The 18,155-nt window shown below is 40.1% G+C and overlaps 1 protein-coding gene and 1 long non-coding RNA gene across 4 annotated transcripts; both read right to left on the bottom strand.

Annotated features, from left to right (window-relative positions):
- Nucleotides 1–4,147: 4,147 nt before the first annotated feature.
- On the bottom strand, nucleotides 4,148–5,996 carry LOC141793889 (uncharacterized). Its single transcript, XR_012598448.1, has 3 exons — nucleotides 5,607–5,996; nucleotides 4,626–4,714; nucleotides 4,148–4,391 (listed from the first exon to the last, which is right to left on the bottom strand). It is a non-coding gene; the product is annotated as an uncharacterized LOC141793889 (long non-coding RNA).
- Nucleotides 5,997–6,922: 926 nt separating this feature from the next.
- Nucleotides 6,923–16,747, bottom strand: LOC141793403 (cytoplasmic polyadenylation element-binding protein 4-like). Of its 3 annotated transcripts, none has more exons than XM_074674089.1 (12): nucleotides 16,612–16,747; nucleotides 14,550–15,669; nucleotides 14,334–14,432; nucleotides 13,439–13,532; nucleotides 12,467–12,517; nucleotides 11,949–11,972; nucleotides 11,364–11,540; nucleotides 11,069–11,158; nucleotides 10,839–10,957; nucleotides 10,324–10,438; nucleotides 10,054–10,235; nucleotides 6,923–9,905 (listed from the first exon to the last, which is right to left on the bottom strand). In XM_074674089.1, exons 2-12 carry the CDS (start codon nucleotides 15,612–15,614, stop codon nucleotides 9,678–9,680), a joined length of 2,244 nt encoding a protein of 747 aa, XP_074530190.1. In that variant the 5' UTR covers nucleotides 15,615–15,669; nucleotides 16,612–16,747; the 3' UTR covers nucleotides 6,923–9,677. The 3 variants fall into 3 exon arrangements, with proteins under 3 accessions (XP_074530190.1, XP_074530192.1, XP_074530191.1); XM_074674091.1 differs by having other exon boundaries at nucleotides 13,439–13,529; XM_074674090.1 differs by lacking the exon at nucleotides 16,612–16,747 and adding an exon at nucleotides 16,147–16,502.
- Nucleotides 16,748–18,155: the final 1,408 nt, after the last annotated feature.

The raw sequence follows: 18,155 nt of genomic DNA, 5'->3' as shown, positions 1-18,155 counted from the left end.
TCTGGTCTAAGAATATAAGGCAATGCGGAAGTGCTAAACTCTGCTGTTTCTCGAGTGTCCGCTTGAGGCTGGCTCCAGAAGTAGCGGAAGTCACAAACACACCAAGCCAAAAAAGCCATTTTCAAAGCAGAAATTAACCTATTTACAGCCTGGTTCAAAAAACATCTCCTGTCTGAGTCGAGGATGTTAAGATCACAAGCTCCCCGATAAGAGGCACAGCTAAGGGTCACGTGACCGACAGGCGCCATATGGCTGTAGGCTAAGCCCTTGCCACTACCAATATGGCCGCTATAGCCAATGTGCTTCATTTTCCGTTTCTGAAACAGACGGGTGACGTCGGCGAGACTACGTCCATGTTTTATACAATCTATGGTGCTTTTCTAGTGTTATGTTGTGTTATGTATGTTGCTGAAAAATGTCAGTTATTACTTTATATCATATGGTAATCATGAAAGCAGGCAATCCACTATTTGTTAACATCTATCATGAAATCTATCATGAAAGAAAAGCAACACCAGTTCTTTTTGAATTGTGTTCAGCATATTAATAAATAATAATGTTGGTGAACATTTAACTAACATATCGGAGAGTAAGAGGGTAGTCAGGTAAAAAGTATCTCCAAAATAAAAGCTTACCTTAAGTCCTCCTGATGATGAAAGAGAGAAAAAGAAAAGAAAAAAAACAACAGATCATGTTTTTATTTGAGTTAGCTGGCCTGATTTTCGAGGACAGGTAGGTGGTTATGAGTGCAGTGTAACTTAAAAAGCTCTAAAATCTGCTGCCATTATGGGTCTCTCAGCCTCATTATCAAAAATGTCACGTGGTGGAGTAGGTGTCAGAGCATAATGAATCATCCATCATCATCAGAAACAGAAGCTGTTGTATCTAAATGAAATCAACGTGTGCTTTAACCTCAGAGAGCTGCAAAGAATTCAAAAGCAGCTTTTGGTGTAAAAGGTGTTGAAATAAACTTTGTAAACTTACTGCATGGCTGAAACGATACTCACTAGACAACATACTTTACTGCTCTGCTCATTTTATAGTCCAGAGTAGTTTACAGGTCCTCTCTCCAACACTGTTTCTGCTGACTGCTCTGTTTTAACAACAACAAAACCAGCTTGTTACATCCTGAGGCCTCGGTCCATGTAAACAATGCAGCAAACCACCGTTCAACAGGCTTCACAGTCTGCCAGTCTCCTCTTCAGAGCGAAGCTTTGATTAAAAGGACCGTTCAGCTGCAGGTTGCCATTCAAACAGCTGTTTATCTTCAATGATGTGGAAAAAGACACCACTCACTCCAGAGTATAGCAACATGTAATCTTATCTTACAATTGGTTCACTTAAGGTGAATCTGACACGTTAGAGCGTCCAGTGCACTCAGCTGCTGCTCTCTCCCTGACAGTTTGAGGCTGGAGTCTGACTGCAGCTTCTTTTCAGAATGGCTGTGCACTTTTTTTAATTAGCAACCTAAAGGTTTCCCCTTTTTGTTTTTGTTTTATTTTTAACCTTAATATGAATAATTAATTACATCACGTCTTTACTTATAATGAATAGGTAAATTAAGGTTTTAATGAAGAATGTATACATTTTACGTTTTAAACTTGTTGACTGCTGTAGTGATTTCCTTTCTGATGTGTGCTTTCTGCATCTCTTTAACAACATTTTTCAGGCTGTCAAACAACAGGGCCTCTACCTCTGCCTCTTTTGCTATGGTGTCAGTTTCAAGCCAAGAGGCGTTCCACTTTTTTCCTGTCCGTCCACATCCTAAACTCCATGGGTAAGGCCGGCTGAGCGGTGAATTTGTAGGAGTCTTTTTTTCAAATGACGATTGTTTTCAGCCACTAGATTTATCAATCTCTAAACATGCGTAGCCTACGCTGTGACTGGCTCAGGTATGTATTTTTTATAGATGAAAAGTAGAAACCTGTCTACGCTGATTAGGGAAATGCCATGTTCATCATTCAAGTTCCACACATTAGCCTTGTTCAATACTTTTTAAATAAAACTGTGATCAAGTGTTTCAAATAGCTGCAAATAAACAGGCTAAATCCAACATGGTTTTGGACAAAGTTTAACAAAATGTGTCTAACTCAAATGTTTTCTGACAGTTTTCTTATCTTTAAATTTGCCAAGATAGAAATCTTTGTTCAAGTGGCTTGGAAATGATTTGCTTGGGTACATCCCCACTGCTTGTGTTATCATATTTTTGGGCAAGGTTGTTAGGCGCCGCCCTGTTGGCTATGGCTGCCTTTTGCAGCAGCTCTCTATTCTTTGTCCGTTTCTTGTAACTTTTCGTCTCTTTTTTGTCATCCTTGTATTTGGAGTGGATCATTACTTTGTATGGTTCATTTGTTGGTCATGGACACCAAACTTTTTGTGGCGTCAGTGATATTTTTACTACTTTTTCTCCTGTGTTTGTCTGGAGATCCTACATGTAACCATGGCTGCATTGTTTACATGTGAACTCAGCTGTTAGCAGCTTGTAGCATGTCAATGCTAACTGGTGTAAGGCCTGATGTCTTCCCACAAGGTGAGGACGCTAACCCAGCAACAGAGGGAATACCAGAAGGCAGAGTAGCATCATGCTATTCACAGACATGGCTGATGGAGCTAACATCAGACACCAACGCCACATTGGAAGAGCTTCACCTGCTGTGAGCAGACAGGATCCAGGAGACAGAGATGGAGCATGACTGAAGAAGCTCAGTCCTGGACCCTGTGGAGGTGGAGGCTGGCTGAACTGGAGAATGATGGACAAGCTGTCATCATCTGTTTTCTTATGGACCTTTTTGCAATTTCCAAACACTTTCTTACTTTTGTTTTCTTGATTGCTGCTGTGACTTCAATTTCATTGTACTTGTTACAATGACAATTAAGTTCTATTCTATTCTATTCTATTCTATTCTATTCTATTCTAGTCTAGTCTAGTCTAGTCTAAAAACACAAAAATGTATTAAATACAGTTCAAATGAAATGCATCTCTATAATGCCAGCACGTATAGTCAAATATCTGTGTAAACGCTGCTTGTAATACTTCACTAAGTGTTTGAAAGCACACACTGTACTTGTAATACCTCCCTGAACTTCAGTGAAACTCTGATAAGGCTGCCATGTTATGGCCTTTAAATACAGAAGCAATGAGGCACATCAATCAAAATATTAAGAGACTGCAGAACAATTTGAAGTCAATTGTTCATGGTTTATCAGTAATGACTTTAAAGTAAAACTAATCACAGCCATATGCTGTTCTCAAGCTGATTTGCGCTGAAATTCAGACATGAGAAGTAAACACTTAAGAACTGTGGTGACGGATGCATCACTGTGGCATTCAGTGAATAGTTTTGGATCTTTAGCAGAAGTTATTTTCTGTAATTATGATCAGTTAATCAATAAATACTCTAAGTGTGACTCAATGATGAAAGTAAAGTTATCTGACTCATTTAAAATGATAAACAGGTGTTCCCTTACCTTTCAAAGCATCACCAGCACTTACATACGTAACCACTTAAGCTCCAAACAAAGGTTTGTACATTGGACTTCTCAGCATTAGTAAAATATTCTTCACCTAATACAGACACAAAAAGCAACTAGTATGTATGCATCAGTTTCATAAAGATGATAAAAGGTTTGGGACTTATAAAACACAGTAAGAGACATTCCTGATATTGTCTGAGAAGTCTACAGTGAAGGACAGAAGTCTGAAACTTACTGAAAATATCCACAGCAGACATCAGTATGGCAGGATGCAGCACCCTCTTGTGGACACATATAGAAGCTTAATTTTTTTTATTTTGACAGCGGCTCCCTCATTTTCTGTCAGCCAGTCGTGACTCTGAGTATTTCAGTACTTTGACCATTCAACATTTACTTTACTTTCCTGCTCTGAAAGTTTCCCTTTGTAAACTAAATATCAAAGACCAAGGGTGTATTTTTTAAGTATCTGTCATTGAAAACAGCTTAATATATTTCTTTGCTACAAAAAGAAACTTAAAACTGAATTGAAGAATAGTTAAAATAGAACTTTTGTAAATCAAGTTTAATACAGACTCTTGGAATACACTAACAGACCATTGAACATTCAGGAAATTGTGTTCTGTTCAACAAATACTCATGAGTCTAAAATTAAACCACAGATGAAGCAGGTGTGTGACTTTTTGTGAAACACTGTCTTTTAACACAACTTAAGTTATCTACTATTCATCACTGTTCAGAGGAAACACAAAAATGCTTTAAAAAATAAAAACATAAATACCAGCAAGCGAGCTCCTTTGGTCAGGCATAAGTCAGTCAGTGCAGCCTCTGTTGGTCTGGCTGAGGGCGTCCACTCTCTGTCTGATCAGCTGGTTCTCCTCCAGCATCTTGGCTATAGTCCTCAGTACTGTGAGCTTGGCCTGTCCAGAACATGGAAGGGAGCATATTTAACGAAGACTTGAACAAAAAATTTGACTTTCAAGCAGGAAAACCAAAAGTTAACCAAACAGATTTCAGGTTCAACTCCTACAAAATATAGAGATTCGTAAGTACTTTTTCCAATCACCTTGAAGTCTTCTGGTCTCACTGCTTGTTAAGGTGCACTATACACTGTACATGCTTTACACAGGTCATACTGATTTTATAGATCTTACCTTTTCTTTGTCATTTTTTGCATTGATAGGTAGTCCTTCAGAGAAAAAGAAAATATCTCCAGTACAGTCAGACTGAGTCCCTCCAGCACCTGAAAATAGAGAACCGTTACACTAAAAACAGACATCTGATGTTTATTGCTATTACTAATATGAGTATTTTTACAAACTCAAACTCCGATGAAGTTTGGACATTGTGTAATGTGGATAAAACCAGAATACAATGATTCAGAAATCCTTTTCAACATATATTTGATTGAATACACCACAAAAAAGATGTTCAATGTTTGGACTGATAAACTGTATTGTTTTTGTGCAAATATTTGCAGGAATGTATTTCAAAATGAGCAAATATTTGTACAAGAACAATAAAGTTGATCAGTTTGAACATGAATATCTTGTCTTTGCAGTGTTTTCAATTGAATATAGGTTGAAGAGGATATGTCCCAACTTCAATGGAATTAGGGTTTGTATCATGTTTTTAAAAAAAACTTTGGTCAGCCAGGTAAAGACGTACATCTGTGGCCTCCTCGCTAATGGTCTACAGTGTGCCTGCCTGTCAGTCAAGTCTTTCTAAATCTTTTTAAAACACATTTTTATTGATGAGCTTTTAGTAAGAGATGCTATCTGAGCCTGTTTTTAACCCTAAAAGTGTTTTTATGTTTGTCTCACCAGCAGGAGCTTGAATCTTTTGTTGCTTCACATAGTTTGATCTTCTTCTTTTTTTTTCTTCTTTTTTTTTTTTTTACATATTATTTCCTTTTTATCCAGAGGTAATTTTGAAGCTTTATTGTATTGTTTGATTATTAGACACATTATGAGCAGATGGGACTTTTTTAGTCCCATCTGTCAAAACCATGATAAGCTAGTGTTCGTGAACTAAGAGTTTGGGCTAAAAACTACAGCTAGCATGTACCACAGATAACCTGACTAGCTTGCTAACTTGATATAGCAGCGTTTTGCTAGTAAGTAAAACAACTTTACTCTGTCTTCCTCCTCGGCTCACGGTATTCTTGGTATTGTTTTCAGTCGGCTCTACCATCCATCCTTTCGGTTTTTCACCTCCCCTCTTCTGGTCTGTCCCGGACAAAGTCTGCTTTAGTGGTTTTGGTAACTTCACCTTCAGGAGGAATTTTTCTTTTTCGCTATCGTTCCCGCGCTTTCTCTTGAGTTTGTCTCTACGGCCTTGAGAGGAGGGCTCAGCCCGGTGTGTTTGAGGTTCTTCATCTCTTTGACTCATCTGTGATTCAACCTGAGGCACATTCACCGCCGTTTTCTGCAACATCTTTCTCTTTCTGGAGAACATCTTTGGCGGCGTGCAGCAGAAATCCCCTCTCAGTTGTCAGCGTTTTCAGTTAATGGCCGATTAATGTTTTAAACTGTAATACTGGCTGTCCTCCAGCAGGTGGCAGTGTTACCCAGGTACACTGCACCGTGACTATTAATTACAAAACGTATTTAAAATAAAATTATCAATCTCCGTAACCAGTCAAAGCTAAAGCCAGTTTTTGGCTGGAAATTACAGTGGCTTGTTATAGATGGAGCAAATGTATCAAGGGATTTACACAATGAAACAGAACTGGGAAAAAAAAAAGCTCCATTAGTAGTATACGAGGTGGTATTTTTTATTTTCTGTGCATCAATCAACAAATTGAATCTTACTCTTAAAGTAGGTGCACAGGAACTAATCTTACCAATTTAATATCTTTTAGCTTCAATTAAAAATAAATTTCATTTTATAGGCATGCATTAAAGCTTCTTCATATTAAGTTGATAAATAAACATATTGGTGAAATCTGCAGTGTTTCTCCCCTTACTTGGAGAAGAAGACTGAAAATTGCTTTGCTCTAGACAGAGCTCAACATGAGGACAAACCTGTCAGATGTAGTAAGCATTTCAAGCTCATAGTAGACTCAACCATGTTCAAATATGATTTTATCTCCATGCATCTGAGTTTAAAGATCAATAACCTCAATCATGACTATTTTTCTTCTGTGAAAAGCTCTCACTTGGAACAAAATATGTGCTTTTATTGGACTAGAAAATGGTCTGGTGAGGGGAAAAAAAGCAAATGGAGGTTTATGCGAGTTATGCAGCAACACCAAGGCCTAAAATAAGCTTCCTCCTATAAATACCTCTGACCTGATTCAAACTTAACCCACCAGATGTGCCAAAAAGGATGCTATTACAAAACAATGGTATTGAATGCGAGAATCATCGTTACATAGATAAACTTTGGGAGTCAAAGCCATAAATCAAAAAGAAAGGAAAATAAGGCACATAAGTCCTACATTTCTGCCTCACAGCTGTTTTATTCGTTCAACATCTCACATTACAAATACTTCAAATGTATGCATACAGTTACAAACAGTTGGCAGCAAATGAATATATGACATTAAATCTTTGTTTTACTTCAATACTACAAACCAACTATAAAAAACTGACTTCAGTATTGTAGCGTAAATTAATCAGGAAGAAAATATAAAAATTGGAACATACGTATAAATGTGAAATGACTTAATAAAAATCAAAATGATATCAGGTAAAAAAAAAAAAAAAAGTTAATAAATATAACCTTCCCAGCATACAATTAAAAACTATTGAAACTTTGCAATCAAGTAATACTAACAGACATAATCAATATTCTTTTCATCTGAAAATGTGGAGCACAATACAGCAATTAGAAAAAACTAGACACATCAACGAGTTTAACACATCACCCCAAAAATATAACAAAAATCTGATCAAAATGATAGTTATACATTTCAGTTGAAAATATAGCAAATGCTAAATACATTATCGACCTAGTATTTACAATGTTTTCAATCACAGTAGCATGGTAGTAGCAAAATAAGTAAATAAGCACAAAACTAATGTTTAAAAATAAATTCAGGTATAAATTAGTTTTTTTTTCTTGCAGACATCAGCATGAACAATAGGAAACAAATAGAGTGTAACTGACTGCATGGTTTATATGGGTTAAATGACTTACACTGCAGAGACTTGCTTCTGGAAAGAATAAGTATTGCACATAATGGCTCAAAGTTAACTTGCAACATTAAATCACATTCAGGTTATGTCCCAAAGCATGCCACATCACAAAGGGGGTCAAGTGATCAAGTCTCCTCACCTATGTCCTACTGAGTGTCCTCTACATTACAAAAAACGCATCCAAAGTGTTGTCACTGTGTAGATTGCATAAACATCATGTCTGTGAAAAGAAGGCAGACTCCATCATGTAAAGAGAGGCTACAAGAGAGGTGATCTCAGAGAGTTAAGGAAAAGAAAGTTAGAAAGGAAAAAGGAGATCTAGTGCATTACATTAGGTCCTGCATTAACACTAGCCATGTTATTTTTGTATTATATTATGCATGCCAAGAATAAGTAGAACTTACAGGCAGTCCCAGAAAGAGGATCTAAATAGTCAAACAGCTGATATTCACTCCGGTGATAGAAGGGAACATTTTACATTGACCAAAGCCAAAACATTTACCCTACTGATAATCTTATCGACTACACCTAGGAGAGAAATGTCAGAATATATTTTCAAGACTATCAAAATCAGTTTAGAAAGGTCTTGTCATGCCTTAGGATCCTGTAAGTATGTTTATTAGGACAGAGGAGAATCCATATATGACTGGCTAATGAAAGCCTTGTTTTTTTTTCTTTATCTACAGAATCACACCAATGCACCAGACAGTTTTCAGATTTACCAGCACTTAAATATATAAAAGCTAATTGAAAATTATATTAATATCATTAATTTTCTTTTTTTTTAAATTAAGTTTACCATAAATGCAGATCTCTTAGTAACAAAGGTACAAAATTATTTTTCACCAAGTGAAAAAAATGAGGTATTGCAAAAGGAGTTCTCCCATCTGTGAAAAATGTGCCTAAAATGACTATTGAAAAAAATATTTAGAAAAGTAGTGCATAATAAATGTATATATGTTCATGACAAAATAATCAGCTATAAAACACTGTACAAAAATCAGCAGGCCATGTATAAAATAATATCTTTATCTCTGTGACAGCAAATTCTAGCTACTACCATATCCAACCACAACACTTGTGATAGAAGCTCCAGTCATGGTAGAGCGTGCAGTGGTACACCATGAGGACAGCTCAGGGAGACTGGACTGTGCATTCCCATTAGTTTGTACTACATTAGCATGTTAGCTTCCAGTGCTAATATCCCTGACAATATAAAGTGAGCAAATACTACTGTCAATACCTGAGCCCTGAGGGCTGTGTCTTTATTAGCCGACACCCACAAACTGAAACTCCAGACAACTCCTGCTTTCCCTCTGCCGAGCGACAAGAGGACACTACATTATCCTGAAAACCCTCAGATCAACATCTGCTTTTAATGATGCATTTTAGGCCAATCTTTGGTTTGCCCTTCGGGTTACAAAGTGTCGACTTTTAAACCAAGACCTAAAAACTCATGCCAGCAATATAAATATGCGTGCTAGACTGAGGGGAGATTTTGTTTTGTGACGTAGCCAGATGCTGTACTCCGAGCTTCTAGAAAAAAACTCACTCGTCTGACTGTTCGAAACGTGTTCCTCCTCTGTTCATCTCAACCATTTGCACTCAACCTTTGGTAAATGGTACAGTTGTTCTCTAATCCTGCAAGCATAAAGTAAGAAAATGCACCCTTCTTTAACTCAACCTCCATAGTTAGTATACTGGTTTAGGTATGATGAACCTCACTTAAATTTTATGTTACTCTTGACAACAAATGTAAGCAGCTTTGCCAGCTAACACGAAAAGAAAGTACAGTCAAGTCAGAAAACATCTAAATCCAAATCTAATGCATCCATATGCTCATGCACACTTAAAGTCAAAACATAAATGGGATTTCACTCTCTTCTTAGCATTAACTTCTTTTAGAAGGCCGAATTAAAAAAATAAAAAATAAATTAAGTAATTTTTAACTTAAAAGAAAAGTGCATTTATTTTTCATATCGTTGCCCGTACCCCGTCCCTATCTACCCCTTTCACTCAATCCCTCCCCGATCCTGCATCATCTCCCTCCCTCACCCTCTCGCCTCAGTTCCAGCGAAAGGAAATGTGTCGTGGTCGATCCCCACCCTCCTTCACCAGCGGCTTGTGAAACTCGCGCCCAGCCCGGGAGTGGATGGCTGCCCAACAGTACTCGCAGTAGTACTGCAGACAGGTCACATTGGCGCAGAAGAAAGGAGCAAACTTCCCTCCGCAGCGGGTGCCCTGGCACTCATCACACAGCTGGTCATCCAGTACATATGGCTTCACTTCCACCTGAGATGGTTGAAAGGAGGTAAAATGGAGGTCGAGGGAAATTTGAATGCATGCGCGGCAGCACGGGAAATGTGGGGATCAATATTTCATGAACATCAACTCTTCCTTTACAAGAGCAGAAGAAGCTGCCGACATCAGACGTACTCACCCGTTTATCAATCTCCCCATGCTGCAGTTGAACAAATCGGGCACTGATGGCTGCAATGTAACTTTGCTGATTGGAAAAGGCTACCCGCCCTGCCCCTTTCGGGTACTTGAGTTCAGGGTCTGTGTCAATCCCAGCATAACACACTCCCCCATACAGACGATCCATGATCATGGCCAGCTCCACTGAAAGACACAGCGTGAGACAATGTGATCAAAACTAATTTAGCACAAGGATGAAGGACATTTTCAAGTCGCTCTGACAAACACTTACCTGCACGTAGGGGCCGAGGGACACCGCCTACAAAGATAGTTTTTCTTGGATCCAAAGGCTGAGAGCCATCCATAACAAAGTCACTGTCATTGAGGTTCCAGGGCCGGATCTGAACCTAGAAAAACCAAGACAGGAAACAGAAGAACAAAGGACATTCATTTCTCCTCAGTCGTGCTTTCCTCCCCTCTGAACAAGAACCACTTTGGATTGTGAAAATGAAAGCTGCTTGCTGGTTATATAATGGGGATTAACAAACATCAGTGGTTTAATTTGACTGCTACAGCAGCATGTTGGTGGTGGCACGGGCATTTGACAAGAAGGACCCCTGGAAAGTGATGAAATACAGAAGACTAGGCTACTGATCAAGGCCCCTTTTTTAAACATACATCATAACTTGTATGCGTAAAACAAATAAGGCAATTTAACCTCAAGATTTTAAGATACAATGACTGAGAGACAACAAAATACATACAAACATTCATCTGTGTTTTAACAATTACTATAGACAAACTTACAGGCTTGTCTTTGATAGTAGGACTGGAGACACACAGGTACAGCTTGCCGTCTTCCTGAATACAAGCATCAATCAGGGCCTGAACAGAGCTCTCATCTTGGAACAACAGGAATGCATATCCTGGAAAGGTTTGGATTACAGAACAATGAAGTCACATTATGAGCGAGCACTCATTACACTGCTGTAGTGTCAACATGGTGGAAGAAATGTGACATAATTGGTTTGACTCACCTTTTGGTGGAAAGTAGGACTTGCTTTCAGCCTTGTGAGGCCAGTCAACAAACAAGTGACCAAATCGGCGGAAACTGGCAGTGATTTCATCTGAAATAAAGATAAAAGGAATAAAGTTGGTCAATCACTCATTATTAGATTAAATACCGTCTCTAAAACAAAATTACAGTTAAGCATTTGTGTACATGTGGAGGCACTGGGTTTGCTGATCAAATTTTTAGGTATGTTTTAGTTCTTAGAGGATGATGAAGAAGATCAGAAATAAGGCTTCCCCTGTATCCACAAACATTTTTACCTTCGTCTATGTCAGGGGGCAGCCCACCAACAAAGACTTTGCGAGAGTATCGCTCCACACGCTCCCCGTTAAGGTGAGGGAAACAGTGGGCTGAGCCAAGGCCAGCAAGCCCCTGATCACCAGACTCGTCTTCCCCAAATGAGCGCTCATCCTCCATGGGGAACAGAGACGAATGGCCTAGCAGAGAGAAGGCAATTCACATCACATTTATGGTTCACCATCAAGCTCTATTGTCAGTGTGGTGTGTCATTATTACATTGAGCAGTAAATCTGATTAGATGCAAATTAAAATATGTTTAATTATTACAGAAAACACATAAAAGCAGCCATGATTGCTTATTTTTATGAGGTATTAAAAGTACAAGTAAAATCACAAGAGGGGCTTTGGCAGGCAACCTTAAAAGGCTTTATCTGCCGAAAGAAAAGGTTAATCCCTAAAAATATAGTCAAGGCAGAATAATAAGTGACACTGAAAAGCCAAGCAGACAAACACAGAAGCAAAACCACAAAGTCATCATTTGAGGGGAGTGGTACAACTTTTGAAATAACAGAAGGTAGGATCACAAACACATTAATAAGCTTTACCTCGTCTTCTGCCATAACTTCTTGCTGCATGTGAAACAACACAAAACACCCTTAAAGTTGCTTTTCATAAAAAAGACACACAATAAAACCAACAAGTGAAATGCTGCCTGAGACTGGAATCAGTGTTTAATAAACAACTAGCTTAGGGCTTTATTTAAACCTTATAGCCCCTTTTTTAAATTAGTCAAAGTCCTATAGGAGGTTGAGCAAACATCATTCTGTTTTTATTATCCCCAAAGACACACAATGCCTCGTCCCTTAAGGATTCAAAAATGCAAATTGAACTAGCTTTTTTACCTACAGTAGCTTCTGCTATGTGTTAAAACTTATTGTTGACATAAAACTAAAAAGTTTAGTCCGCATCAACACAGAACTAAAATGTTGGATTGATGTGGGTAAGCAATTTATTTCTAGTATTGTTTTTTGAATTACTTATTGATCTATATTTGGCAGACAATAGTTTAAAGGCCTCTCTCCAGCAACAGCACTGCATATTTGTATTGATTTCTTCTACATACCATTCATAGGTAGAGGCCCGTCTCCACCCTGATGAGAAAAGGTGTAGCGTCCTACAAAGTTAAAAAAAAAAAAAAAAACAGAGACAGAACAGGTCTCAGAAAGACAGGTACTTCCAAAATGAGATGCTGAATTTTGTTTTATGACTGCGTAAAAAGAACATGTTGGTATGCATTTCACTAAAAGCTTGGAAAAATACCTTGAACTAGTTTCACTTTAATAAAATTGCATTTCATATACTAAAGATGATGCAATATTTCCAATTGTTTGAGTTGCATCTTTTTTTGTATTCAGAGAGCTCGTTGGTAAATTAAACATTATAAAACCCAACAATATTGTTCACAAAATTAGATTGTTAAATTTTATTGTTTAAGAAAAAAGTAAATACACTGGCCAGCCCAGAATAGTGGCAGTAGAGTTAGAGGTGATTGAAATTAGTTCAGTGAGACCAACTCACAAAAACAGAAACTTTTTATTTTACTGCATAGTATATGTCTCATACTTCATGTGAACGATTTTAGTACACACAAAATCAATGCTATTGATACTTGTAATGTGAGTCTTATTGCCAAAACCCCTTTTTACAAGAGCAGTCATGACTCTGTGACTTGGCTTCTTACAGAAGTTTAATCATAAGTAAAGACTCTTAAACACAAGAGTGTCTTGGTTTAAAACTTTTACAAACTTTAGCCTCAGAAATTATGATGTGACTGATTAAGTTTTCTACAGGTCTTGATTTAGGCTAAAACTATGAGCATTAGCAAACTGGTGCCACGTTTCAATTTCTGCGACCCTATCTGCTCTAATAATGTTCCAGACTAAGTCCTGATGTCACCACAACCTGTTGTCAGCATTGTGAAATGACACCAAGTTTCTATTTGCTGTCAAATACATGCAACAAACGGCTGTATTTATCCACAGCCAGCAGTGAGGAAAACTATCCCTTCCTCAGCATTGTTAGTGTGGGAACCAACCTTTCAAGGAATCCTGCTCAGCCCTCATAATGTCAATCAGAGAGTTCTCCAGAGAGTGCATACTGAAGCCATCAAAGGACCGTGTTCTCTCCTGCTGAAAGAGAGGAAGACAACAATTAGCGTCCTCACTCCCTACAACACCATCTAAGACTGAAAAAAGCCCCGACATGGTTTGGAATGATGCTAATAGCTAATAAAAGACTGCAGAGTATATCCCCGTGGAGACCCTTAGTGGAAAACTCCACAAACAGAAAATGGAGCTCAGAGTGTGCAAGAATCACCTGCGTTTCTCCACAATCAAAACATATCTTTCCAATGAATCTCACCGAATCAGACAAGACAGGCTACGTAGGAGGCAAAAAATGCTTAGGCCTACTTAGGCCTTCATAAAAAAATGTACCAAAGATGCATTTGCATTTGAGAGAAGTGATGAGCAAAACAAACAAGTCAAGGCTCTTTAGTGTGTTTCCAAATGGGCTGTGATCATGAAAAGCTGCAGCAGAGCACAAGACTTCTCAAACCAGGACAGGGGGAAGGCCATGTGATCAGAGCAGATGATAAGCCTGCTCTCCTTCAGTGAGAATGATTTAGATAAAACCCCTGACACAAACACACACAATTACTTTCAATTCATCCATTCAGTTGACTTGAGTGCAACTTATCCTGGTTCTCTGAATAGTTTGCTTGTTGCATTTGCTACAGATGGATGCATTTAATATGATTAACATCATTTGCCCCCAGATGACACAATATACATATTAACAGATTTGCAGTTGTGTAGATTCACAGTCCAAGGTTGTTGCTGTTTTGAGGCAAGATAAAGTGAACTGAACTTTTTGCTTTTAGGCACCTTGCGCTCTACCACCAGCCCAGGTATTCTCTTTAATATGCTCACCTGGAAAGGGTAGACACTGTCACTGCGGCTCATACTGTCCTCCACCCAGCCTTTGTGATTGAAGCCGGAGCTGTTTCTGGGGAACTTCTGTGATGGTACCTGTGTGTCAGTCAGATGATACTAACTTCTTATGTAATTTATGTGACATCTTGAAAATAAAGCAAGAATCTGTGGATATTTGTTTGTTTTAAACATGAGTCGTGCAAATCTCCTCACCTGGTTGTTAGGGAAGGACTTCTTCAGCGGTGAGATCGAGTTCAGACCTGTCATCCCTCCACCTACCCCCCGCCGGTACTCTCGAACCCCCTGCGTGCCTCCCCAGCCACCATACCCCCCAGGGCTCCAGGAGGTGGATGTGGGAGTGGAGGGGCTCTGATAGCTTCCCCATGGTGAGGGGGGTTTGCTCTGGGCAGGAGCGAGGTGGGGCAGCTGGGTGAATGGTCCAGTGCGGTGGGGATGTGGAGGGAAAGAGGGCTGGGGTGGATGAGGGCTAGCTGGGGAGCGACGATGCTGCTGTGGGACACCCTGACCATGTGGGTGGTAGTGTTGGGGGTGAGGTGTGGGTGGGTGGTGCTGGGAGACTGGTCCAATTTGTGGGGAGAAACTCCCTCCTGCTCCAAAGCCAGGCCCAGCATGGTGGGAAAAGTTTTGGAACAGCAGGGGGGGTCCATTGGCATTTGAGCCAGTTGGACCAAAAAACCCTCCAACATCTTCCCCGACAACTGGAGACTGGGTGGATGGGACAGCAGGGGACCAGTTGTTGAAGCTGGTCAGAGAGGATGAGGAGGAGGTGGACTGTGCACAGCTTGTACCCATACCCAGGCTGTCCTGGTAGTCAAATCCGCTTAGCACTGGGGAATCCATCCTCAGCTTCTCCTTCCCACCACTGCTCTCCAGAGAACCCTTCTCCAATGCACCATCTTCAGGAAGAGCACCCTGAAGCTCTCCTAGGCCACCCCCAGTCTCCTGCTGGCCTGGGGACAGGGTCTGAGGCTGGGCCTGGACCTGAGACTTCTCTTGCATGTCCTGGAGGTCCAAGGTCTTGGACTTGTCTGACTCCAGAATCTCATCTTGCATGTTACTGTGTTGGGCTACAGCAGGGAACAGCCAAGCACTGCCCCCATTGGTGGAGCAGGTGTTGTTTACGAAGGAAGGGGGGCTTGGGGGGCTGGAGGGGTGGTGTGGGTTCTGGGGTTGGAGGTGAGGAGGGATCCTTACAGGGAAAGCAGATTTGTTACCGCTGCTGTTCTTCACCAGAACTCCAAACCCGTAGTCCCCCATTTAGGACACCCAGTAAATCTTCAGTTCACTTTTGGCTTTCACCTTCTTCTTTATCCTAAAATAAAGGTTTAGGCGAGACAGAAAAAATAAATAAATGGGTGACAAAAAGCAAAATGCTGATACATCTCAAGCTGATCCGGCCTGTGAGTGAAAAAAAAAAATCAGCCTTGCCAGCCCCAGTGAATGTGCTTGGGCTGCTCCCAGTCTGGTCTTGTGATGCAATCAATGAGATTAAATCATTGACTCGCTTGGCCATGGGAGGCCTGGATGAAATATAACACTCGAATAGCAGGAAAGCAACCACGGAAAACACCCAGCCACAGCAGCGTAGGCAGCTAACAGCTTGTGCTGGAGAAGCTGACGTCTCCAAAGGTCGTTACCCAGCTAGCAGCAAGCTAACAGCTGCTCCGCCACCTTCCATGTGCCCTATTAATCATGCAGATCCCAGCAGTACATTTTAAAGTACGACTGTGCCTTATACTGCGTCTGTGAACGCTCTAATGATGAGGTGGCTTTCAGCATGGACACCTACCGTATAATCTCTCCTTTTCAGCAATGACCTCCTCATACGCAACCATTTAAATACAGGAAAATGTTGATGACGTCTCCTGTCTGTTCTGAATCTAGGGTAGTTCCCTTCACCGAGCCGCTAGGCTAGGATAATAGCCGATACCGCAGAGACGGTATAGCATATTTGCAACCCAGCTGGGGAGCAATAAACGAATTCAACGGCCACAACGTCTCACGAAATTATGCTAAGGTACACGACAGCGTTATCAACAGCAGAGTTGAGTAATATAGCAGGACATTAATAGTTTGAAATGGTGTAAAGCTCTTTAAACGACCTCGTCTGTTTCGTGTCCTGTATGTTCAATGTCACACAGCCTACCAATCCTTGTCATCATATTTACATCTCCAAATAACGTAACGCAAGTACGATTGCAAGCCTTATGTATCGACAGACATGTGTATTTAATGATATGTCGGGCATAGCTACCTTCAGTACGGCGTCATGACCTTATCGTTTTGATGTTGCCATATTTTAGCGTTTTCCCTTTTTCTGCATTTCCTAGGCAGCCGGTGTAAATGGTCTCTTCTCTGCTCTACATGACAGCTGGACCAGTCCGGAGACACTTCCGTCTACAAGCCCCGCCCTCCGCTTCAGCAACCAGCCAATGACCGTCAGGATTTCCTTTAGTCGCCCCGCCCTCGCCCAAAGAAATCTAACATCTGATTGGAATGAGACTGAGAAACCACGCCCACATATCTGCTTTTCAATGAATGGCACATGCATCTAAGACGTTCTCCTCCCAAATAAGGAGTCAGTGAAATCAATGGGAGGAGTTGTTTCAAGGAAAACACATTTGAGATCCAAGGAATATTTTATTTTCACTGTAGTAAAGAATAAAAATCTTTCAGGAACTTAACGATCCAGTAGGAATTTTTATTACAGTCAAAAGATAAACATGCAAAGAGTTAGATCCTAGGTTCAGTCCCAGCGTTTACATTTATTAGAAATGCAGATAAGTCAATTTGTCTAAGCAAATATTTTTCCTCCACAGCCTCAGTCTTCAAACATTAAAGTCTAACAGATCCTGAAACTGAGACGTCTTAGCAGCATTCATTTTGTAGAACATGGATGACATTATAAATGTGGGTTTTAGAATCCTTCCCTTCTCTGAAAGCTAATTCATTAAAACCTTAATGATCGTTCACTCACAGTAGACAGAGTGTCCTTCTCAATAAAAGTCCTCCTGTTACAGCTGCAGGATAATAAACAAGTTAGAATAAGCCACATAAAGTCATGACAGCAGGGAGACTCTTTTAAGAGATTTTTTTTTTAATTCCATCGTCTGAATACAAGAAGGATACTTAAAATCAAGATAAAAAAGAATATGTGTGGCTAGGAGAACTGACACAAATTTATTTGCAGGTTAGTCAATCGTTGAATGTACAACTTGCCAAGAGGTCTCAAAACACTACAGATGAAGCTAAGCTGCTAAATTTCAGTTACTTTTCCTTCTATGTTAACTTCTTGCTTGTTGAATTAGTTTGGTTAACACTCTGTTCCAGTCCCCCAAGGCAGACCCACCCTTTTTTGTATCCTGTAGTAGAAGCACACAATCACCCCGCCCCACTCACATGTGCTGCAGGGCCTGTTAGGGTGGTTTAACAACACAACAGTGTGTCCTGATCTTCTGGTTCCTGCATGAAAATAACACACTGGTCCAGGTGTTACTGGTTTAAAAGTCTCTGGCTAGTATCTACGACTGGGCGGCTAAACTAACAGTGGCCGTGGCTTTCAGGTTGCATGCTGTGATCCACCATCTTATGTATGCTGCTGCCTGCTATAAGGCTTTTGAGGCTGGCAGTAACTCGAGCAGTGTGAGTGGTGTCAGCGTTTTCTTCCCTGAGAGCAACACACTCTTTGCTCCCCAGTAAAACTGAGGGGAGCTTTTCAGGTTCCACTCATTTTATGCAGCTATACAAGTAAATTTCTTACTCAAAGCACATTTATTGATATAATATATTGTTCCAATC

The sequence above is a fragment of the Halichoeres trimaculatus genome, unplaced genomic scaffold (genome assembly GCF_033239565.1).
Source record: "Halichoeres trimaculatus isolate MK-OKI-2021-1 unplaced genomic scaffold, fHalTri1.1 fHalTri1_scaffold_7, whole genome shotgun sequence".
Lineage (NCBI taxonomy): Eukaryota > Metazoa > Chordata > Actinopteri > Labriformes > Labridae > Halichoeres > Halichoeres trimaculatus.
This window is presented reverse-complemented; position numbering and strand designations above follow the sequence as displayed.